The sequence below is a fragment of the Pollachius pollachius genome (assembly GCF_949987615.1).
Source record: "Pollachius pollachius genome assembly, chromosome: 17".
In the NCBI taxonomy this organism is placed as follows: domain Eukaryota; kingdom Metazoa; phylum Chordata; class Actinopteri; order Gadiformes; family Gadidae; genus Pollachius; species Pollachius pollachius.
The window spans coordinates 16,279,808-16,304,576 of NC_136950.1; the positions used below are offsets into that span (position 1 = coordinate 16,279,808).

Genomic DNA, 24,769 nt, shown 5'->3' on the forward strand with positions numbered 1-24,769 from the left:
CTGTCTTCACTGAGGGGCCCAGCAGCTCAATCTTTACTCTCGACGCCTTTCCTTGCATTTTTTCTTCTATATTTCCATACTTCACGGACAGCACTCAATTCATCACGGAGAACCTAAGGTACAGTTTGCTGAATTCACGTCTTCTTCAGATGACTGGTGATGTGTTCTAACTAAATGAATGTATTCTTACCAAATTAATCTATTTCCAGTCCAAGTTCAGTGTTTCCAGGTTTGTGGTGTAAAAGAGGTGCTGATCTCAGTGAGATAATGAATAATGAAGGGATATGGGACATAACATCAATAACTAGTTTCAACGTGTTGAGGACGTTTATATACAGATCCTCTAGTACCGGAACCGGACAGATCAACCTTTTGTTTACATGGAAAATGACTTGGACTCATACATAAAGGATTTTAAATAACAACAACAACAAAAATAAGGACGATTATTTATTTTCCTTTTGAACTTTGGCTGTTTACAGGACAAACTGTAATATCTTATCTATTTCAGTTGTCCTGTTAACAGCCGAAGTTCAAAAGGAATATAAATAATTGTCCTATGTGGAAATCGTGATTTGATGAAAGAAGAGATTTCTCACGTTGACAACGCAACGGCGTGTCATTTATTGTTGCTCACCAAACCGGAATAAACAAACCGCGCCGTTGTCATCACAACCAAAACAGGTCCGCTTCCTTAAAGAGACAGCGTCCCTTATATTGGAACACAATAACATGTCGTGCAGAACGCACGACTGATGATAAGCAAAACAAGGATAATAAGGGAATGTATATCAAGGGAAATAAATGTAACACACAGTATGGGGAATTGTTTCCATAATGTCCACTACATACGTCCCCCAAGAATTCACCATAACAAAAACAATCCAAAGTCAGCGAGGAGGAGGGCGAACAATTCGGCCACAACGACTCCTCTGCACTTGGGCGTGGGTCGAGGCCCCTGCGCATGGCGGCGGCGCCTCTGAGGCATTGGGGCGGGAGGGAGAATGGCGGTGTGAGGAAAACCTAGGCTCCACCCTCAGGGACTTGGGCCGCACCGGAGGGCGCCCACGCTTTGGAGGCTGGGCAAGCCCAACAGGCTTGTCCACATCCAGATGAGCTGGCTTAAGGCGGTCCACAGAAATGCGCTCTGCCCTACCGCCAATGTCCACCACAAAGTGCTTTACCCCCGTCTCCAAAACACGGAACGGGCCGTCGTAAGGAGGCTGCAGCGGCCCCCGGTGTGCGTCATGACGGATGAAGACGTACTCCGCTGACGAAAGACGTGGGGGCGTGTAGGATTGTGGGAGGCTGTGGCGTGAAGTAGGCACAGGCGCGAAAAGCCTAGCCCTATCCTGAAGCACTGTCCTCTGATGGGCTGAGGACCAGGGAATTGTAGAGTCAGGAACGAAATCCCCTGGAACCCGCAATGGCTGGCCATACACCAGCTCCGCTGATGAGGACTGTAGGTCCTCCTTAGGGGCAGTCCTCAGGCCCAGCATGACCCAAGGGAGCCTGTCAACCCAGCCACTGTCCTTGAGGCTGGCTCGAAGAGAGGCCTTCATAGCACGATGAAAACGCTCGCAAAGTCCGTTAGCCTGGGGGTGATATGCAGTGGTGCGGTGAAGTTTCACACCCAGGCTGTCCGCAATGGCGTTCCAGAGCTCAGAGGTAAACTGTGAGCCCCGGTCCGAAGACAAGTCAGATGGGGTGCCAAACCGGGCAACCCAGGTACCGATGAACGCCCGCGCCATCTCAGCAGTCGTCCCTGATCTCAATGGGACAGCCTCCGGCCATCGAGTGGTCCTATCCACCATGGTGAGGAGGTAAGTGAAAGCCAGGGAGGAAGGAAGAGGACCCACGAGATCCACGTTGACGTGGTCGAATCTTCGCTCCGGCACCGGGAAATGCGCCAGCGGAGCCTTGGTGTGGCGGTGAATTTTTGATCGCTGACACTCCACACAAGAGTCTGCCCAGTCACGCACATCCTTCTTGAGGCCATGCCAGACAAACTTGGCCGCCACCAACCTCTGAGATGGTTTCCTACCCGGGTGGGAAAGGTTGTGCACAGCGTCAAAAACATGTCGTCTCCATGCCGAGGGAACGACGGGCCGTGGCTCTCCAGTGGAGACGTCACAAAGCAGCATGGTGCCGCCATTGCCAAAAGCGATCTCCGACAACTGCAGTCCAGTGGCAGCAGTCTTGAGTGCCTGTACATCCAGGTCCGTGGCCTGATCGGCTGCCATGTGGGCGTAGTCAAGCCCCAGGTGGACGGCCCCCACAACGGTGCGAGAGAGGCAGTCTGCGACAAGGTTGGCTTTGCCTGCAACGTGTTGAACGTCTGTGGTGAACTCTGAGATGTAAGAGAGTTGTCACTGTTGGCGGGCAGACCACGGCTCAGACACCTTAGCCATGGCGAACGTTAGGGGTTTGTGGTCAACAAAAGCTGTAAACTGTCGACCCTCTAGCAGTGAACGGAAATGTCGGATGGCAAGGTGAAGTGCAAGCAGCTCCCGGTCAAACGTGCTGTACTTGCGTTCAGGCGGGCGTAGCTGGCGGCTAAAGAAAGCAAGCGGTTGCCAGGCACCATCCACCCACTGCTCGTGCACACCGCCCACTGCATAGTCCGAAGCGTCTGTTGTGATGGCAATGGGCGCATCAGGTGATGGGTGTGCCAGCATCGTCGCTTTGGCCAACGCGGCCTTTGCATCCATGAACGCTTTGTCTCTCTCCGAGGACCAATCCACCAGATGTTTTGGTATTTTCCCCCTCAAGGCCTCATGCAGGGGGCACATGATTGCAGCAGCTCTGGGAATGAAGCGGTGGTAAAAGTTCACCATTCCCAGGAACTCCTGCAGGGACCTCACTGTGACGGGCCGTGGGAAGTTCGAGATCGCGTCAACCTTAGATGGGAGTGGCACGGCCCCGCCCTTGGTGACTCGATGTCCCAGGAAGTCGATGGTGGTCAACCCAAACTGGCACTTAGCTGGGTTGATGATAAGTCCGTGCTGGCTGAGACGCTCGAAGAGGATCCGCAGGTGGGCCAGGTGTTCGGTTTTGGAGGTACTGGCCACGAGGATGTCGTCCAGGTACACAAACAGGAAAGGCAGATCACGTAGTACAGAGTCCATGAGGCGCTGGAATGACTGGGCGGCGTTTTTCAGGCCGAAAGGCATCCTCAAGAACTCAAACAGTCCAAAAGGGGTGATCACTGCTGTTTTGGGCACATCGAGCTGTTGGACAGGAACCTGGTGGTATCCACGGACGAGGTCCACCTTCGAAAAAAGAACTTTGCCAGCCAGGTGTGCTGAAAAATCCTGGATATGAGGCACTGGATAGCGATCTGGCGTTGTAGCGTCGTTAAGCCTGCGGTAATCGCCGCAGGGGCGCCACCCGCCGGCGGGCTTTGGAACCATGTGGAGAGGCGAAGCCCACGGGCTGCTGGAGCGGCGGATGATGCCAAGGCGTTCCATGCTGTCAAACTCAGCCCTGGCAATGGCCAGCTTGGCTGGGTCTAGTCGTCGTGCCCGGGCGTAGACAGGCGGGCCATTGGTGGCGATGTGGTGCTCCACTCCATGCTTGGCCTTAGATGAAGAAAAGGTGGGCTGTGTGAGCACTGGAAACTCTGCGAGCAGGCGATGAAACTCGTCGGCCTGCGAGAGCACGCTAGACAGTCTGATGGAGTCCAAACCACTGAGAGCGCAGGTGTATGAAGAAAACGTGGTGGCGTCAATCAAACGACGGTTTTTGACATCCACCAGCAGCCCATAAGCGCATAGAAAGTCCGCACCCAGGAGGGGGACAGCCACTTTGGCTGTGATAAAGTCCCAGCTAAACCGCTGACCGCCAAAACATAGTGCAACGTGTCGAGTGCCATAAGTGCGTATGGGGCTACCATTAGCAGCCTCCAGGGGGGGGCCAAATCCATCCGCCAGGATGTCCAGTGGTAATGCAGGCAGAATGCTCCTCTGTGCGCCGGTGTCACACAGGAAACGGCGCCCGGAGATGGTGTCCTGGATGAACAGCAGCCTGCCAGTGCGGCCGACACTCAAAGCCACTACTGAGCGCCGGACCTGGCGTTTCCCGTCCCCCTGAAGCTGCAAGGTGGTAGGCATTTCTTGGCCCTGGAGCCGAATTTAGCGTGGTAAAAACACAGGCTTGTGTCAGAACGTTGCCGGTGCGAAACTGTAGCCACTGCAGTGAGCGCTGAGTCACCAGGGAGCGGGGCGGCGGTGTGAGGGACTTGGGCCGAGTTGGTTGCAATGGCGTACGCAGGATGGAGCGCAGCAGCAGTCATGCCAGGGTGTTGAACAGCCAGAAAAAACCTGTCAGCCTCCTCTGCCAGCGCGCGGCAATCAGTGATGGCAGTGTTGGCCAAAGCAGCCCGTACCTGAGACGGGAGTTGACGCAGGAAGAGCTGGACGAAGAGGAAATCAGGCCTGTGCTCTCCAAGCAGATCCAACATCCTGTCCATAAGTTCAGACGGTTTGCTGTCGCCCAAGCCTTGCAGAGAAAATAGCCGGCTAGCCCTCTCAGCATCAGAAAGTTCAAAAGTCTTCAGCAGGTGAGCCTTGAGTGCTGTATACTTATTCTCTGCAGGGGGATGTTTCAGGAGACTAACCACTCTTGTTGCTGTTGAACTGCCGAGGGCCGACACTACATAGTAGTATTTGGTGGTGTCCGCGGTAATTTCACGCAACGCGAATTGTGCCTCAGTCTGCGCGAACCAAGCAGAAGCCGACGACTCCCAGAACTCCGGGAGTTTCAATGAAACAGCATTCGTCGACATAGTTGTTCGGTGTGTCACTGGAATGCGTCCAGCAGACAAACGTCGGAGTCACCAGTGTGGAAATCGTGATTTGATGAAAGAAGAGATTTCTCACGTTGACAACGCAACGGCGTGTCATTTATTGTTGCTCACCAAACCGGAATAAACAAACCGCGCCGTTGTCATCACAACCAAAACAGGTCCGCTTCCTTAAAGAGACAGCGTCCCTTATATTGGAACACAATAACATGTCGTGCAGAACGCACAACTGATGATAAGCAAAACAAGGATAATAAGGGAATGTATATCAAGGGAAATAAATGTAACACACAGTATGGGGAATTGTTTCCATAATGTCCACTACACCTAATAATTAAATGTACAGGATAGAGACAGATCGTGATAGTGTTTAGATCTAGACATAGATAGTGTATGTGTGTGTGTGCAGTGTTTCCCACACATTGACGAGACTATGGCACACCGCCATAGTATAATTTCGGCCGCCATAGTTTCAATATCCAAAGACAGGTCGGCGACGAGACGAGGTCTTGTAATGTGACATGCTTGCGATCTGCGATTCTTTCGTCTGCGCCATTCGAACACCCCACGACGAAAAGCTTGGTCTGCCAGAAATTTTGGGGGAATCGCAATGACATATCCATTGTTGACATGGAGGGAACCCCTCCACCAGTTGTGCGAGGGAATCCCGCGAACAGCTGGAGCTCACAGGCAGTGTTTACTAACTAGTAAAGAACTAACTAGTAAAGTCAAGACTAGTAGAGATGCGCGGTTGGCGGTCATACACACAGACACCGTGGATAATCCACGGGTTGGGTGGATTGTGTGAAAAAAAGTAATGCTTGGAGAAATTGCGGGCGGGTCGCGGTTGAAATAAATGAATTAATAAATAATATGTAGGTTAACATATTGACAATACAAACGGCAAACTGACTAATTGGATATATATTTTTCTATAATCTCCCTGCTTCTGAAATGCGCGAATATCTCCGCCCAGCGCTCGTCCGCTGGGTTTCCATAAGCATTCCACTGTGCGATCATCCCTGCTGCGTATGCCCTCACACACATTGTTGAAATCATGTGCTGGATGCTTCATTCTTTCTATGTGGCTTTAAGTTAATGGGCTACAATAAGACCACGTTGGCTATGTTATCACTGACAACAGGAGACATTTCATAGTGGTTGGACATTTTAGCGTGCCGACAGGCTTTTGTCGGGACGCGAAACACGCAACTCAAAATCGGGTCAGCCTAATGATGATCTGGCGGTTGCGGGTATTAATTGCTGAAAAAAACATTGCTTGGGGTGGGGATGGGTGTGGATGACTACACCTCATCCGCGCATCTCTACTAACTAGATTACACTGCACTACGCAGAGGACCGCATTCATAATGATCTCGGGATCCATTGTTATTTACACTTTGTTGCTGCGTTGTTGCTGCGTGTATCGTGAACGATTTTGATTTGCGTGTTCCGCGTCCCGACAAAAAGCCTGTTGGCTCGCTAAAATGTCCAACCACTATGAAATGTCTCCTGTTGTCAGTGATAACATCACTGACAAGATAACTGATAAGCATCCAGCATATGATTTAAGCAATGTGTGAGGCGGGCATGCAGCAGGGATGATGGCACAGTGGAATGCTTATGGAAAACCAGCGGACGAGCGCTGGGCGGAGATTTCAGAAGCAGGGAGATATTAGAAAAATATAATTTGTCAGTTTGCTGTTTGTCTAGTCAATATGTGAACCTACTTATTATTTATTTTTATTTATTTCAAATTTCTCTCCGACAAACTAATCGGGCAAAATCGGGCTGAAATCATTTAGTCTGAACCAGCCATAAGCAAGCAGCAGTAGCGCCATTATGCGAATTCCCTACTAGACCAAACGAGACTCGTAATGGTAGGTAAAAACAATAGTTTATGAAAGCATGGAAATGTGATGTAGAAAAAAATAAAAATAAAACATAACTTGTGTGGTGGTGCCTTATCATTTGTTTACCCGTGGGCCATGGCAATGCGATTGCTACCTGCTGTAGTACTCTCATTGGCTGAATCGATGAGAACGTTTTAGTCTCAATCAATATAAGGTCATGGGGAGAAGAAGCTCTGTTCGTTTGTATAGTAACAATATTAGGCCAAAACATTACTAAGAAACGAAATAGTTCATAAATACAGGCTCAATATATATATATATATATATTTTTTTTTCACGAAAATTTGGGTGGCCATTGGCCCCGCGGCCTCATAGTTTCCTGCGCCTATGAGTAGTATAAAGGCTCAGCACTGTGTTTTAGATTTTGTTTTCATCTTTTCTTCTTAAATGCTTTCTGAAAACTCATCAACCCCATTCAGTATGACCCTTTACATTGTGTCATCAACATTCATATCAGTACCAGCAGTTTGTAGGTCAGTAATTTGTCAGTAATTGATATGTCATATTTTGGTTCTCAAAATTCACCAGATTGATCCATTTAAATGAAATCTATTCAAAATATTCTCCCGGGGGGACATGCCCCCGGACACCCCTAGAGGATTGTGAGCCCCCCACCATAGTCTCCAAAGATCCTGTGTGTGTGCGTGTGTGTGTGTGTGTGTGTGTGTGTGTGTGTGTGTGTGTGTGTGATCTAGATGTAGAGACTGAAAGTGTGTGTGTCTATTAGACATGAGGATAGGAAGTCTTTACTGCAGTAATTTCACGTTGGGTACTGAAACAGAGACCACAGACAATATGGAGTTGTGTTTGTCTCCAGGTCTCCAGCCTACTATGGATGAGGAGAGAGAGGAGGGGGGTCCTACCTCTAAAACTAGTCTGTCTGGGGAACATGGCAAAGCTAAGAGGTAAGAGGAGGATCTCTGTCTGTGACTGTTGTCCATCTCAGAGCTCAGCAGTGATATCATGACTCCATCATTAGTATGGAGTCATGTAGAGTAAAAGCTGTGTGTGTGTGTTGAAGAGAGCAGCAGGAGAGAGCAGACTCCCCTGGACCCAGCTGTGTCTCCATGAAGAGTGACCACTCTATGGAATATCCACCTGACCTTAAAGATGGACGCCCCCCCAGAGAAGAGAGGTATGAGTTTTAAACAGGCGAACAAGTAGACCAGTTGCTTGCTGAAGACACATTTTTTTTCAAGTCAGGAAACATTTAGCGAAAAATTTCCATTTTGTGTGTGTGTGTGTGTGTGTGTGTGTGTGTGTGTGTGTGTGTGTGTGTGTGTGTGTGTTGTCCATCTCAGAGCTCAGCACTGATATCATGACTCCATCATTAGTCTGAGTAAAAGCTGTGTGTGTGTTGTGTTGAAGCCCTGAGCAGCAGGGGAGAGCAGACTGCCCTGGACCCAGCTGTGTCTCCATGAAGAGTGATCGCTCTATGGAATATCCACCTGACCTTAAAGATGGAAATCAGTCTATTGAGAAGAGGTGAGGGTTTGTTAGAGATTATAAAACTACAGCATCTCTTAGACATCTATGGTAATCTGGTTAATTCTGGTTCTTGTTTTTCTAGAAGAGTCCAGCAGGAGAGAGCAGACTCCCCTGGACCCAGCTGTGTCTCCATGAAGAGCGACCGCTGTTCATGTTCTGTACAGCAGCATCAAGCAGAGCTGATCAAGGTGTGTAAATGAAGGAAGACATTTGACTTCGGCTCTAAACAGGGGGGACCAAAGGGGTGGAGGGGGGAGGGCGGTGGTTGTTTCCTTGGGCCAATCAGTGACAGGGGCTACTCAGAGAACACTAATATTATTATTAGGGGTCCGAGCAGCGAAGCTGCTTGGTCCCCTATTGTTTCTGTAACTTTTTTTTCCCCTCAAATTCTGTAAAAGTCATACTGCAGCCTATACCGTAAATTGAAAACTCTTGACATTTTCAGGTATGGTTATTCATAACCCCCACTACACATAAACCCAAATGTGTGGTACTGCACCCAAAGGTGGCGCTATTGTAAAAAATCATGAATTAGGCTTATTTCTCCTCACCAGATTGACCTGGACTCAAAATTCTTTCAGAATATTAATCTCTAGAATCCGATGCATTTATAAAACCCTAAAATATTTACTTTTCCCACAATTTCATATTAAAGCCAAACATGATAAAAAGATTCACAGGCTACAAAAATAATCAAAAATTCACCAAAATTGCCACATAAAATCTTTAGAGCAAGCCTCACAAAAATCATCAAACAGAATTTATTTTATTTAGTACCATTTGGAAAATATTGGCCAATGAAGTAGGAGCAGTTAGCCTATTTTTCATTGTGAATGAGGCTTCATGCAGTTCAGGAATGTCCGTGGCTCAAAAGGAAAATGCCTTGTACTGGTGATCCTTAGTTTAAGTGTTTGAATCCTGATAAGTGCATTATGAATAAGCTGAACATGACATTCTGACATTGCCACTCATTTATGAAACACAACATTGAACAGCACCTGAAATTCATCAGGCAATCAACATTCCGGCTCATTTGTTTCCAAGAATCGGACTGGCAAGACACAGTATGGCATTAAGGGGAACTTCTTCGTTAACCAAATTTCCTTCATAATTAACTCTGTCATATTAATATTTCTCTGTTAGTGTTCTTAATATGTCTCTGTTAGTGTTCATTTGTACTCTGTTAGAGTACAAATGTAATTTCCCCAGAATTTCAAAGATTCTTCAGGATTTGCTTTTAAGAAAGCCCTTAATTCATTTGAGAAATCTTTTCTTGAAGTTTTCTGGATGTTGTGTTTATCAATAGACATTTTCAGCATGTGAATGAGGCTACATTTCAGGTTTGTCAGTGGCTCAATGGGATATTGCCTTGTACTGGTGATCCTTAGGTTGAGCGTTTGAATCTCGTTTGAATTACTATTTTTATTAACAAACAAAGGGTTTGTTTCTCTTTATATAGTCTTTATATTTCACCCCTCTCTCTTTATTGCATGGTTCAGTCTTGGCTGGATCCAGCTTTCAGCACAGAATCTTCCCCTCGGTTTGTTACAAGCAGAACAGACGGAGAACAGACTGTCAGTAGTTTGACACGTCGGCGTTGAAGAAGAAGTCAGGGAATCAGAAACAGAAAGCTGAGAGGGAGGAAAAGGGCAAACAGGTGGTCACCCATCCAAAGAAAGGTTTTTATTTATTCACCTTCCTTTGGTGCCCATTACAGTTTTTCTCAATCGTTTAAACACGTTTTCTGAAATTGTAGTTCAATTTCTCAAAACTCTAAACACAAACCTGAGAAGAATTAATCGTTTTGTCAAAACTCCACAAATTCTTCTCAAAACTGATTTCTTCCACCAAACAGTAAATACAACTATCAAATGAATATCTCTTAGAGAGCATCAATTAAACATTGGTCTGATCAATTAAAAAACCTTCCATCAAAATACAATTTACATATGTTTTGTCTTCTTGAGGCAATATTACATATTCCAATGTATAAAATTGTTTAGAAATAGCCTTCTTTTTTAAAGTTGCAATTAGGTGGTACATAAAAAAAGACTGTTGCCATATTATAATACGTTACTGTGAATATATCATATAAATATTGCATTGACACAATCGTCTCAGAATAGGATACAATGCATATTTGTCTATCCAATGAGCTCCAATGGGCTAAACTCGCAATCCCAGCTTCCCAGAGTTATATTGTACACCTGTAGTTGATACTGCAACATTGTTTTGACAAAACACCAATGTTACCTATTTTGGCAAATTAGAGTACAGTAATTGCATTGATATGTAAGTACAATGAAAATCACTATGGTAAGAAAATGTTTAGACTCTCTTTCGCGGGATGTAATGATGAAATCAGTGCACAAGTACAAAAAAGTAACAAGCAAATATTTATTTGTTACTGTAATACAGTAATATGTTCAGCTGAACTGACAGCATAAAAAGCTTTTCGTAAGCCAACAAAAAATAAAAATAAGAATATAAATGAGCTGAAACAGATCTACATGTAAATCAGTCTGTATCCCACCTCCAATCCTGATCAGGCCAGAGGACCATATCTACAACACAGTAGAACTCACCTGAGGCCTCTTTTATGCTGTGACACATGATTGAAGTGTTTTGCCAGTTCCGTTTGAACAGGTGAGAAGTGAGTTAGACATATTGGTAAATAGTTCTTGCGTTTTGAAGGCCAGTGTTTCCAGGTGAACCATGTGTGCTAAATTATGTGTTTTGTGCTTAGAAAAAATGCGATTTAGAATTTGTATATGTGTGAAAACGGTGGAATTGTGCTTAGAGTTTAGCAGTCTGTAGTCTTTTAGTTGATACATGAGCTTCAAGTTTTCAGAATTGTGTCCATAGTTCAGTTTTTAGTGTGTATGCAATCGAGAAAAACTGTAAAAGCATCTCTTGCTGAGCCAATAGTCTCCAGGCTTCCCTCTTTAGACCAGGGAGATGTTAATCTAGGACAGATGCTTCTGATGGCCTCAGTTAGTTCTCCTTGATGTTTGTTCTTTTCCAGAGGGCTGAGGAGAATGCCTATGCTTTTCTAGGCAAGGAACTGAAGAAGCTCTGGAGGGATCTCTTCTCAGATTACCCACAATGCTCAGAGAGTCAGAGGGAGGAGGATGGTGAGAAGGAGGAGCAGAGGAGGCGCGCCATAGAGGGAGTGGTAGACATCACAAAGTTCTGCCTGATGGAGATGAACCAGGAGGAACTGGCCGACAAACTGGGGGGTGGTAAGATACTCATATATAGGTTAAATGTTTTGATCCAGATATGTAGGGTTACTGTGGGTCTATCAGGTTAATTGGTTTGATCCAGATATGTAGGGTTATTGTGGGGGTATTAGGTTGAATTGTGTGATCCAGATATGTAGGGATATTGTGGGGTATCAGGTTGAATGGTTTGATCCAGATAGGTAGGGTTAGTGTGGGGAAATCAGGGTAAATAATTTTAAAAATTAAACTGCAGATCAACAGCAGTCTAACTCAGTGGAAGAGATTCACCACTATCTTGTTATATCAGGTTAGCAAGTCACTGATGCCAGTGATACTCAACAACAATAGCACTATTAACAAAGCTAAAAGATCCTTATAAAGTAGAATATATAATAATTCTTTCTTTACACCAGTAATATTGCTTGGAAATATGAATAGTATGTGTCTTCTGGTATGTGATTTAGGAGCTGTTACTTTCCAGTGGCAACATAAACTCAAGTCTCATCTGAAAAAGAAGTTCCAGTGTGTGTTTGAGGGAATCGCTAGAGCAGGAGAGCAGAGACCTCTGAATGACATCTATACAGAGCTCTTCATCACAGAGAGAGGCAGTGGAGAGGTCAACAAGGAACATGAGGTCAGACTGATTGAAAAAGTTTCCAGGAAGCCAGTCAAAGAGGAAACACCAATCAGATGTGAAGACATCTTTAAACCCTTACCTGGACAAGATAAACAAATCAGAACTATAATGACAACCGGAGTGGCTGGCATTGGTAAAACCTTCTTAACACACAAGTTCACTCTAGACTGGGCTGAAGGCAAAGCCAACCAACACATAGACTTCACATTTCTCCTCACTTTCAGAGAGCTGAATTTACTGAAAGGGAATAAGTTTAGCTTGGTGGAACTTCTTCATCAGTTTTCTGTTGAAACCAAAGAAGCAGGAGTCTACAAATATGACCGTGACCAAGTAGTCTTCATTTTGGATGGTCTGGATGAGTGTCGACTACCTCTGGACTTCCAGAACAACCCGATCTGGACTGACGTCACCGAGCCGACCTCAATGGACATACTGCTGACAAACATCATCAGGGGAGTCCTGCTTCCTTCTGCTCACATCTGGATAACCACACGCCCTGCGGCAGCCAATCAGATCCCTGCTGAGTTTGTTGACATGGTGACAGAGGTGAGAGGGTTCAACGACCCACAGAAGGAGGAGTACTTCAGGAAGAGATTCAGAGAGGGGACACTGGCCAGCAAAATCATCTCTCACGTCAAGAAATCTCGAAGCCTCCACATCATGTGTCACATCCCAGTCTTCTGTTGGATCACTGCAACAGTTCTGGAGGACTTCTTCAAAACATCCCAGAGAGGAGAAGAGGGGCCCAAGACCGTGACTCAGATGTACAGCCACTTCCTGAGGGTTCAGTCCATACTGGAAGACAGGAAGTATCATGGGAGAGCTGAAACGGATCCACACTGGAGTTCAGAGAGCAGGGAGATCATTGTTTCTCTTGGGAAACTGGCATTTAACCAGCTGGAGAAAGGCAACCTGATCTTCTATGAGGCAGACTTGGCAGACTGTGGTATCGATATCAGAGCAGCCTCAGTGTACTCAGGATTCTTCACCCAGATCTTTAAAGAGGAGTGTGGGCTCTACCAGGACAAGGTGTTCTGCTTTGTCCATCTGAGCATCCAGGAGTTTCTGGCTGCCCTTTATGTTTTTTTGTCCCATTTCAACACTGGTGTTAACGTGCTCTCAGAAGAAAAGCCAACCTCCAGGGAAGCTGAACTCCTCCTCCTCTACCAGAGTGCTGTGGAAAAGGCCTTACAGAGTGAGAACGGACACCTGGACTTGTTCCTCCGCTTCCTCCTGGGCCTCTCTCTAGAGACCAATCAGCTGCTTCTACAAGGTCTGCTGGGACCAAGAGGAAGTACATTACTGGGCAATCTCACTATAAAAGTTCAGCTGGGACAGACCGGAAGGAGGTCACAAATTAATACCCAAATAGTCCATTACATCAAGGAGAAGCTAGGTGGAGATCTCTCTCAAGAGAGAAGCATCAATCTGTTCCACTGTCTGAATGAGCTAAACGACAGTTCTCTAGTGGAGGAGATCCAACAGTACCTGACATCAGGAAGACTCTCCACAGAATCTCTCTCCTCTGCTCAGTGGTCAGCTCTGGTCTTCATCTTACTGACATCAGAAGAGGAGCTGGACGTGTTTTACCTGAAAAAATACTCTGCTTCTGATGAGGGTCTTGTGGGGCTGCTGCCACTGATCAAATCCTCCAAAACATCTCTGTAGGTTCATTCATAACATGTATTAGAATGCGCACAACACTATATATATAATACTAGAATATAAGTTATAATTTCATAAAATATGTATCTGTAGGCATACTTATAACATGTTTTATTATACACACAACACAATATACATACTTCTATAAAATTAATATTATGATACAGTTTACAGAACTACAAATCAACTGTTATTAGTATTGTTGTTAGTATCAACATTTTAAACCTAATATATAACTAAAATTTAAATATCTAATGTATAATCATTTGTTAAACTATCAGAAAAGTCTAATAAAACATTTAATCACGGTTCCCAACATGTTCTGTTTTGTGTGAAGGCTGAATGGCTGCAAGCTGTCAGAGAGATGCTGTGAAGCTCTGGCCTCAGTTCTCAGCTCCAACTCCTCTAGTCTGAGAGAGCTGGACCTGAGTAACAATGATCTGCAGGATTCAGGAGTGAAGCTGATCTCTGCTGGACTGGGGTGTCCACACTGTACACTGGAAACTCTCAGGTCAGTTATTCTCAAAGTGCAAATTCAAGTTTTACACCACAAGTATCCGTATCAGAAGACATCTAGAACTACTGCCCCCTGGTTTGAGAATTACTCCTAAATTACTTCTAAATATATTATCGAATAACTCTGTACCTTTGATGACCACGTTTATTAGAGTGGTACCATTGGACATATTACACCTTGTTGTTTATGTGGGATATGAGAATGAATAGTTGAAAAGTAATTCCAAGGTTGCCATTGCAACTTGTCAATTATAAACACAAAATATAATAATGGTGTCTTCCCACAATCATCTGTTAACAGGCCAGTGGGAGTTAGGGAAATTAAGTCACAATATTTGCACCCATCAAAGGTTATAGTTCTAACTAAACTAAATGTATAATTTTCATAGGAATAACTCAACAATTTCTATGTTCTATTGCCATTACAGTATAAGGTCTTGTTACATTATCATTTTTAAATGTATTCTTTATATTTATTGCACGGCTCTTCTTAATGCTGTAGAATGCTCCCTTCAATTGAATGGGCCTTCCAAACTACCGGCGGTCAATATTTTTTTTATAACTGACCGTAACTGACGGTAAGCATATATTGACTGCTGTCAAGGAAAGTGGATTTTCTGCCTCTGATTCACGTCTTTGGTATCCCTCCGCAAGTAGTCCGATAACTTATCAACCCCCAGCGTATTTGGTTGCCAAGCGACCTCACCGCAGAGTAAAAATGTCTGAAGAGGGGAAGGGCAAGTGCACTAAGTGTTTTCGATTTTTGTATATGTGCTTAAGCAATATGATGGGATTTAAAACTCAAATTCAAAGGTTGAATTAGGGAATCAATAGTCTTGAAGAATGAAGCATTGGGACTGATAGAGATAGTTGAAGGCCCTCCTTCGCTCCGCAGCCCTCTGCTTCGTTAGGTCTGACTCTGTTCACACAGAGTCCAGCATCCCTACAAGGCCATCAGGTGGCTGCTGAAGGAAGTTTAAAAGTCCACAGTCATCTCCTTGAGCTCACTTCCCTGATTCCTGATAGCAGTGAGGAGAGCCGAGGCGCTAGCATCACTGGACGTACTCCCCTCCAGTGTTGGCCCCATGGCGGCCCTGTGCTGTTCGATAGCTACACCATGTTTCTCCTGTGAGCTAGTTGGATCTTTTAAGCACTTTTAATCTCAGTTCCTAACATATTATGTTTATTGTGTGTTTAGGCTGAATTTCTGTGATCTGTCAGAGGAATGCTGTAAAGCTCTGGCCTCAGCTCTCAGCTCCACCTCCTCCAGTCTGAGAGAGCTGGACCTGAGTAACAATGATCTGAAGGATTCAGGAGTGGAGCTGCTCTCTGCTGGACTGGGGAGTCCACACAGTACACTGGAAATTCTCAGGTCAGTTTTACTCAATGTGCAAAACTGCCTACTGGTTTGAGGATCACTCCTAAATGACTAGGGGTGCAACGGATCACAAAACTCAAGGTTTGGATCATGTCACGGTTTTTGAGTCACGGATCGGATCGTTTTCAAAAATCGAAAATCAACAAAAAAAAAGATAACCAGATAAATGTGACTTAGCTTTCAATTGCTTATTTGTTTTATTTTCAATATCTACAGTGAATAACAGGCTATTTTAAATAAAATCTTCAAATGTGTAAAAATAAAGTGAAAAATGTAATCCTGCTTCCTTTACGCATAGTAAATATTTAAAAAAAAATCTTGTGTCCACATAAATTAAAAACTTAACTCAAGAACCAATGTATAAATTAAATATTTTAAAACAATATGAAGTGCAAACTGAGGCATTATTCCTTCTTCTTTTAAACACGAATAGTAAATGAAATAGAAATAGCTTGTGCCCACATAAAATAAAAACTTAACTCAAGATGTCCATCCCATGTATAAATAAAATCTTAAAATATTTTAAAACAATCTAAAGTGCAATCTGAGGCATTATTCCTTCTTCTTTTTAACATGGATAGTGAATAAAATAAAAAACCTGTGTCCAAAGGATGCAGAGCAGACCTGGATTTACAACTTTAAATTATTTTTCAAAAAGATGGGGATGTCTGCAATGCCTCGGGAGAGTGTAGACCTTTTTTTAAGTCACTATGTGCCCTGCGGTGGAAAAGACTCTTTCGTGAGGAATTTAAGTGCCCGGCACAGCAAGGTTACATCGTGCCTTCATGTTAACATGAGGGTATTTGCACTCGATTTTCCACCAATTCAGTGGATCACCATCAACTTGAATGCCACTTGCTGCTTGGTAGTATGCCACTTCCTCTTCAATGGCATCTGCAAACGGCTTCTTGTCTGTGCCCTCCTTGGCTGCAAAGGTCTCCCAGAAAAGCTCCTCCATGGCTGGCTTCTTTTGTGGAGGACTCATTAATTCCCTCACTCTCCACCTCAAGCTGGTGTCTGGTGAGCGTTCTGGCGCAGATTAGCTGCCGTGCATCACCCAAGTGGGTGCTACACCCTGGTGGTGGTTAGTGAGGTCCCCCCTTCACTGTATAGCGTCTTTGAGTGTCTAGAAAAGCGCTATATAAATTCAATCAATTATATTATTATTATTATTATTATAGATGTCTCTGCGCCTCCTTCTGTTATTAATTTAATTGAAAAAAAAACTTAAAATTCTTATAACAAAAGAACTAAGACTGGACTGCAGTATATTTAAATGGCCTAACTCACTCATATTTTTAAATTGTTTTTACCTCTTCACAGGGAAGTCGTTTAAAAGCCCCCCCTACATTATTTTTTCTTTTTGTTAAGAAAATCGTAACATGCCTGCACTTTACATAATAAGACAGAATATGAGTTTAATTAAATACTAATACAATTAGAAGTTATCTTTAATTTGGATTAAAATTGTTTCCGAGAGCGCATTGAAGGACAATTTTTCTAACCTATTTTCCTTGAACTCACCCCAATATGTAGACTTAAATCATACCAACTCTTACATTTGTTTGGCTTATTTATATTTTTAACAAAGGAGGACATCCTGAAGACTTAGGAGAGGGAAGCAGGAGGTCTTAAGGCAAATAAAGAAAAGAGAGTGAGCCAGAAAACAGGCCCTGATAGATGCTTTGCTGTACTCTCTACTGTAATAAATGAGGAATTAAAGAACAACTTTAAAGATGTGATGAAATTTTTGGCAACTTTTCAATTATCAACACAAAATATAATAATAATGCCCTCCCACAATCCCCTGTTAACGGGACAAGTGGTAGTTAAACAAATAAAGTCACAGAATTCGCATCCATCAAAGGATAGGTCTTCAAAACTAATTATACACCGCATGACCCCGAGAGTTGCCTTTGTTTTTACACACACACACACACACACACGCACACACACGCACACACACGCACAAACACAAGCACACACACACACACACACACACTCTTCCCCCGAGCCTCCCAGGATCCTTTGCGGCACCCGGACACGGCGACCACAGCCGTGATCACCACAATATAATTTTCATAGAAACAACTCAACATTTTATATTTGTTGTTGCCATGACTGTATAAGGTCTTGGTTATGTTATACTTTTTTACACATATTTTTTTATATATATTCTATCTTCCGAATTTCAATTTAAGACATGGAATAACGGAACAAGGTCAAACAATTTCAGACATAGAAATACAGAATAAAATGTAGATATACAGAGCAACATAATTTAATATTTAGAAATACAGAAGAATATGTGTAAAATATAGAGCACCATGAAACGATTGAATATGTAGGCATACTGAACAACATAAAATTATGGAATATCGTAGTTATAATCACATATAAAACGTATCTGTAGGCACACTTATAACATGTATTACAATACACACAACACAACATACATACTACTGAAAAAAGGAAGATTAAGATAGTTTTCAGAAATACAGAACACAATTATAGTATTGTTGTTAATATCAACATTTTAGACCTAATATATATTAACATTAACTAACTAATGTATTGTAGCGACCCAGCAGGACTGATGGGGAGTTTATGGGGGAAGGAGTTGCCCTAGTTCAGCCTGATAGGCCAGTTGGGATAGGGGGCGGGAACAGCTAGCCAGTGTTCGGGAGCGCTATATTGTTCTGCGCACTCCTCTAACCCCGTAGTTAGTAGTACGGAAAGGATAACAATGCTGGTTCTCCGGTTAAACGCCAGCCACTCTGTGTTCTCATCATTCCGCTAGTTAGCCGCGCAGTGGCGGGCCGCAAACGCTACGGTATAATCATTTTTTTAACTATCAGAAAAGTCGAATAAAACATTAAATCAGGGTTCCTAACATTTTCTGTTTATTGTGTGTGAAGGCTCAGTGGCTGTCAGCTGTCAGAGAGATGCTGTGAAGCTCTGGCCTCAGTTCTCAGCTCCAACTCCTCTAGTCTGAGAGAGCTGGACCTAAGTACCAATGATCTGAAGGATTCAGGAGTGAAGCTGCTCTCTGCTGGACTGGGGAGTCCACACTGTACACTGGAAACTCTCAGGTCAGTTTTTCTCAATGTGCAAACCATTACTGCACAAGGATATATATTAGAGTACAAAAAAAACTACAATAAAGAGATTTAATGTACAGATTTACAGCCTAAAAAGAAAAACACACCTAAATAATACATTTCTACAAGAATAACTCAACATTTTCGTGTTGTTGTTGCCATGACAGTGTAAATCGTATGTTATATTAGTACAGTTTATTTATTTGTTTAAATATTAAACAAATTATGGAAAAAGGTGAAGACATACAGTAATATGTTCTGTTTATTGTGTGTGAAGGCTGAATGGCTGTCATCTGTCAGAGAGATGCTGTGAAGCTCTGGCCTCAGCTCTCAGCTCCAACTCCTCTAGCCTGAGAGAGCTGGAACTGAGTACCAATGATCTGCATGATTCAGGAGTGAAGCTGCTCTCTGCTGGACTGGGGAGTCCACACTGTACACTGGAAACTCTCAGGTCAGGGTTTGGGTTAAATGTGTCTTTGGGTCTGTTTAATATGTACGGAGGATCCAGGACTAGGTGGGTTGTGATCTAAAAGAACAGACGACACGTGTCTAAGATCTCCGGCAGATTTTGCATCATTATTCATTTGTAAGCTGGGGTCACCGTGTCAGTGGACCACAGATGGGAGGATGAGAGGCCAGAGGATGAAGAGAACTTTAAAGGACGAGGATTTCAGGAAGATTAAAAAAATATATATATTTTTGCTGTCTTGCTAACTGCTAGTCTCTTATGAGTTCACAGGTTATTGTAGCTGACTGAACGCTAGCCAGCTGAAGTGAGGGTGAGGGGTTGCTGTCCTGTTAACTGCTAGCTTGTTATGTGAGGGTAAGGGTTAGAGGGTTACTGTCTGTATGTTATGTATGGTATATGTTATGTAACACTGGCCAGCTGATGTGAGGGTTAGGGTTAGTGGTTTCTGTCTGTATGTTATGGATGTTATATGTTATGTAAGCCTCAGGAGTTGTCTTTAGTGTAGTTATGGTGATGAGGCTCTAGCCGGCTTATGATCAGAATACAATCATAAAGCTTTTAGTTGTCCTTCATATGGAATGAATACTTTATTAACCTTTATACTTAAGTTTAAACTATTCACATCCAGATAGAATAAATAAAGTGTGTATGTGTGTGTGTGTGTGTGTGTGTGCGTGCGTGCGTGCGTGCGTGCGTGCGTGTTTGTGTGTGTGTGTGTGCGTAGCTTGTCTGGCTGCCTGGTCACAAAGGAAGGCTGTGCTTCTCTGGCCTCCGCTCTGAGCTCCAACCCCTCCCATCTGAGAGAGCTGGACCTGAGCTACAATCACCCAGGAGACTCAGGAGCTACGCTGCTCTCTGCTGGACTGGAAGATCCACGCTGGAGACTGGACACTCTCAGGTTTGGAGAAGACAGCTCACCATTCAGGGACAATGTCTCCTACAAGGATTCAACCCTCTGCTAGATGAAGTGGTTTGAAAAGGCAGCTGTAACTTATGTTGTGTAGAAAGTGATGAGACAGCAGATGATGAAGGTGAATGTTTCAACATGCTGCTTTCACTTTGTTTCTCTCCCAGTGTGGAGCACGGTGGAGTGTGGAGGCTGAAACCAGCTCTAAAGAAGTGTAAGTATGTGTCTGTTTGATTCATCACAACACACACTGACTATTGAGATGGAAAATCCATCCATACAGCAGGAGGTAACATCTGTTCATTTAGATCCTTCTGGGAATGAAGATGATGGTTGACATCATGTTTGTTACGTATGTAAAAATGTAAACAATCACAATCACAATTAATCCTACACGTATCAAATCAAATAGGTATTATTTACCATATATTTACCAGGTAAATACCTAGCAGTAGGGGACTGTAAAAGGAAGGGTTACTATGATTGTTATTTATTCATGATGAGGAAAATTGGTATGTTGTTATTATTATTATTGGACATGATCATATCATAATGATGATATAATAACAATAATGATACTAACATTAGTAATAATAGTAATTGTGTGTTTATTGTATTTTCTATTAGAAAAACGAGTGTGTTATTATTGTTATGATTATTATTATAATTATTTTCATACATTATAATTATTATTACGATGTTTCTTTTCTTTGTAATATTCTTATATATAGGTCTATAAATAATATTTAAATAACCATTATTACTATTATGGTAGTGATTATATAATGATATAATGATTGTTAGGTGAGTGCTGCATGCAGCACATTCTCTGACACTGCAACTACTTCAGACTTCGTAACTTGGTAAATTTCTAACCATTAACCTTCGTTAATGGTCGCCAAAACAACGTTAATATTAAACCTAGAAACACAATGTCAAGCTTAAACGGTAATGTTATTACGTAACATTAGACATAACACCATCATAATCTGGATACTATTAATCATCATTATCCATGTTATGAAATAAAATACTATTATGTTGTTGCTATTGTAATTATTATTTTTTAAATTATTTTTAAAATTAGACATAGCACATCATATTCATAATAACATGTTAATAATGATACATATATTTCATCAACGATTACAGCTAGAATACAATTATTATCTTTAGGGGTGATGCTGTTATCATAATAATAATGATGATGATTATGATGATTAATTAATAATAATGTTTTAGCAGCCTAATCATGTCTTTCTCCCGTCAGATGCCTGTGCACTCACACTGGACCCAAACACAGTCTTCAGACAACTGTCTCTGTCTGAGGACAATAGAAAGGTGACACGGGTTGAAGAGGACCAGTCGTATCCGGATCATCCAGAGAGATTTGACTCCTGCCCCCAGGTGTTGTGTACAGAGGATCTGACTGACCGCTGTTACTGGGAGGTAGAGTGGGAACGAGAGGTTTATATAGGAGTAGTATACAGAGGAATCTCAAGGAGAGGAGGGGGTGATAACAGCGGGCTGGGATGGAACAACAAGTCCTGGAGTCTTGTTTGTTGTGATGATGGTTACGTTGCCCGTCACAACGATAGTAGAACAGCCATACGTCTCCCCCCCGCTGGCTCTAACAGAGTAGGAGTGTATCTGGACCGGCCGGCTGGCTCTCTGTCCTTCTACAGCGTGTCCCCAGGTGGAGGAGGGTCCTCAGACACACTGACACTCCTCCACACCTTCCAGTCCACCTTCACCAAGGAAGACCTCCTCCCTGGGTTTAATTTACGTAAGCCTGGTTCCTCAGCATCTCTGGGAGTGTCCATTGTAGATACACACACACACAAACACACACACACAGACCCATAGAAACACACACATGTACACAGTCATAAACACACCTAATCCAACAAACACATATGTACATAGACATTAACAAACACGCACACACAAATCGTTCATGACTATATCCCCCACACGCACACACACATACACAGACTTATGTACACAGACATGCACACACACACACACACACACACACACACACAGACACACACTCACACACACTCACACACACACACACATCCATAAAAACACAAATACACAAACAGCTACACACAGACACACAACGTTAATGAATCTAAACACACAGCAGGTTTGTGAGCAGGTGGTAAGCAGCAGGTAATGTCAGTGTCTCTCGGTGGTTTATCTCTCAGCCCTCTCTGTGTTCAGCTGGGCTGCTGAGCGTCAGATTAGAGGGGGCCGCTTGGGTCTGGGGGGTCCTCACAGTCCTGACGTTGTTGAGGACCAGCTGTTAGGGGGACGTTTGAATACCTGTGGACCCATGGATGTACCTGTAGTGCATCGGGTTGTTTAACAGCAGCTGTGGGTGCTCTGAGGGGTCAACTTGCTGAGGGGTCCACAACAGTGGAAATACAACTTAAACCATGAAAAGGACTTTTAAGATCTTGCATTGGGTTAAGCAGGTTGTACAAAGATTTACATTCTAATTTAAAAGTGTTTTAAATGTTGATTGATGATGAATAAATATAAAAACATAATTCAATATTTTGTATATTATCAGACATTAATCGTTTCCAAATAAAGGGCTCTGAAATGTATATTAAAGGTCCCATGGCATGCTACTTTATGGAGGCTTTAATATGGATATTAGTGGGCCCCTAACACAGTATTTGAAGATGTTCTCGAAATTCAGCCGTGGTGCAGAATTACAGCCACTACGAGCCAGTCGCACATTGAGCTTTCCCAAAACGCTTTGGTGTCTGTAGCTTTAATGCAAATGAGGTGGAGAGAGGCGGGTCAAGGAGCAAACGTTGCTTATCTATCCCTCACACATCTAGGTGGACACGCCCACCTGTGATGTCATAAGGGACCGATTTCCAAAACGGCTTGTAACGGCTAATCAACCCACACCTGGTGACATGTCATGGGACCCTAAACATTCTAAGCAAATGAGCCTTCTGTTGCGGCCTTGTGTGGCAACTGACTAGAAGGCTTATTTGCATTACATTTAAGCAGCACGCACCATGAATGAACTTCCCTTTATGAAGTTGAACTTTGTCTGCATGTTTGATTAAAAGTTATGAAGCATTGCACTCTGCTGACACACTGTGTCAAGTGTCTAGTTTTTAGTTATGATCCTCTCTAATGCACCTCCACACGACCCGTCACGCGAGTATGTTTTTTTAAAAGTTGTATAGGCCTACCCTTTAGAAAATATATGCATGTGCGGGTGCACTGCGCGCGCGTTCATGAATGCACGTTCATGTTTGCCTCCCTGGTGAGCTCGGCCAGGAACCGCTACTTACTCTATCCCTTACCTGCTCCGTAATCACATATATCAGTATTCACTGTCCATCCCTTAACTGCTCCTTAATCACACATATCAGTATTCACTGTATATCCCCTACCTGCTCCTTAATGACACATATCAGTTTTCACTGTATATCCCCTACCTGCTCCTTAATGCCACATATCAGTATTCACTGTATATCCCTTACCTGCTCCTTAATGACACATATCAGTATTCACTGTATATCCCTTACCTGCTCCTTAATCACATATATCTGTGTGTGTGTGTGTGTGTGTGTGTATGTGTGTATGTGTGTGTGTGTGTGTGTGTGTGTCTGTGTGTGTGTGTGTGTGTGTGTGTGTGTGTGTGTGTGTGTGTGTGTGCACGCACGCGCGCGCGTGTGTGGTCTCTAAAGTCAACATGAAGTCTTAAGACTATAGTCTTAAGACTTAATCTGATCATATATATATGATCAGATGTCAATATATATTGCAGGGCTCTCAAGTATTGAACTGTAAATTAATATGTGACTGCATACAAATGTGTCCAAAGATACGGTGAATAATGTATGATAGTAAGCATTATTAGCCCTTAACACTAACATTCAAAAACACCACTGCCTCAAAAGGATATTGCCCTAAGCAACACCAGTAGAGGCATATACTTTTCCCTGAACTTTCAAACGTTGCAAACGTGCAAAAACATAATTATATATTTATGTGGCATTCAGTCCAATGTTTAAAATATATCTGTGGCATTCAGTAGGCCAATGCTGTGGGAAAGTGTGTAAAGTATGAACAAGTGTTTCTTTCTGTTCAATAGACAGAACTTTATCAATCCCCTGTAGGAGAAATTTGTTAATGTTTGTCCCTATAAAACAATTATGGTAAAAAAATAAATACAAAACATGACGGTAACTCTAAAGTTAAACCGTCCAATCTGAAGGCTCTACTTAACCACTCCCCCTACTCACTTCCACCAATGCAAAGCGAACAGAACTGAGTGTGGAACTACTGGGCGTAGCCTTACTAGTTTGTGAACGACCCAGAGGAACGCAACGCAAATACAATGTGAACATGTATTAGGCCTTAATAAAATCCCGGACGATTTAAAAATTTCGCCCGGACACATTTTTTTTAAAAGTGTCTCAAAAAGAGGGCATGTCCGGGCAAAAGAGGACGTCTGCTCACGCTACGTACAGGGAACCCATTTGATTCCTACCTGTTCCACTGTTAAATAGCGGCGCAAGTTGGTGGGTGCTATCCTGGTAATTCTCTGAGAAATACGAAGTGTGGCGTGTGAGCGTGTGCATGGGTTGAATTGCGTGTGTCTCATGCCGAATGCGTGAGACTTGAGA

The 24,769-nt window shown here is 43.3% G+C and overlaps 1 protein-coding gene across 3 annotated transcripts; it reads left to right on the plus strand.

Moving 5' to 3' along the window:
• Positions 1-9: 9 nt before the first annotated feature.
• LOC307088401 (NACHT, LRR and PYD domains-containing protein 3-like) lies at positions 10-23,226 on the plus strand. 3 transcript variants are annotated; one of them, XM_079754287.1, is made up of 14 exons: positions 10-118; positions 7,535-7,622; positions 7,739-7,852; positions 8,086-8,202; positions 8,288-8,393; positions 11,231-11,447; positions 11,894-13,730; positions 14,069-14,242; positions 15,446-15,619; positions 18,544-18,717; positions 19,004-19,177; positions 19,920-20,093; positions 20,270-20,316; positions 21,373-23,226. In XM_079754287.1, the coding sequence occupies exons 2-14, from the start codon at positions 7,549-7,551 to the stop codon at positions 21,966-21,968; spliced, it is 3,978 nt and encodes a 1,325-aa protein (XP_079610413.1). In that variant the 5' UTR covers positions 10-118; positions 7,535-7,548; the 3' UTR covers positions 21,969-23,226. The 3 variants fall into 3 exon arrangements, with proteins under 3 accessions (XP_079610413.1, XP_079610414.1, XP_079610415.1); XM_079754288.1 differs by having other exon boundaries at positions 106-118; positions 7,746-7,852; XM_079754289.1 differs by lacking the exons at positions 10-118; positions 7,535-7,622; positions 7,739-7,852 and having other exon boundaries at positions 8,114-8,208; positions 8,291-8,393.
• The last annotated feature ends 1,543 nt before the right edge of the window (positions 23,227-24,769 follow it).

Coding starts and splice junctions, on each gene's coding strand:
- LOC307088401 (XM_079754287.1), top strand. CDS start 7,549: ATGGATGAGGAGAGAGAGGAGGGGGGTCCTACCTCTAAAACTAGTCTG. Junction 7,623..7,738: donor GAACATGGCAAAGCTAAGAG/GTAAGAGGAGGA, acceptor TGTGTGTTGAAG/AGAGCAGCAGGAGAGAGCAG. Junction 20,094..20,269: donor TGGAGACTGGACACTCTCAG/GTTTGGAGAAGA, acceptor TTTCTCTCCCAG/TGTGGAGCACGGTGGAGTGT.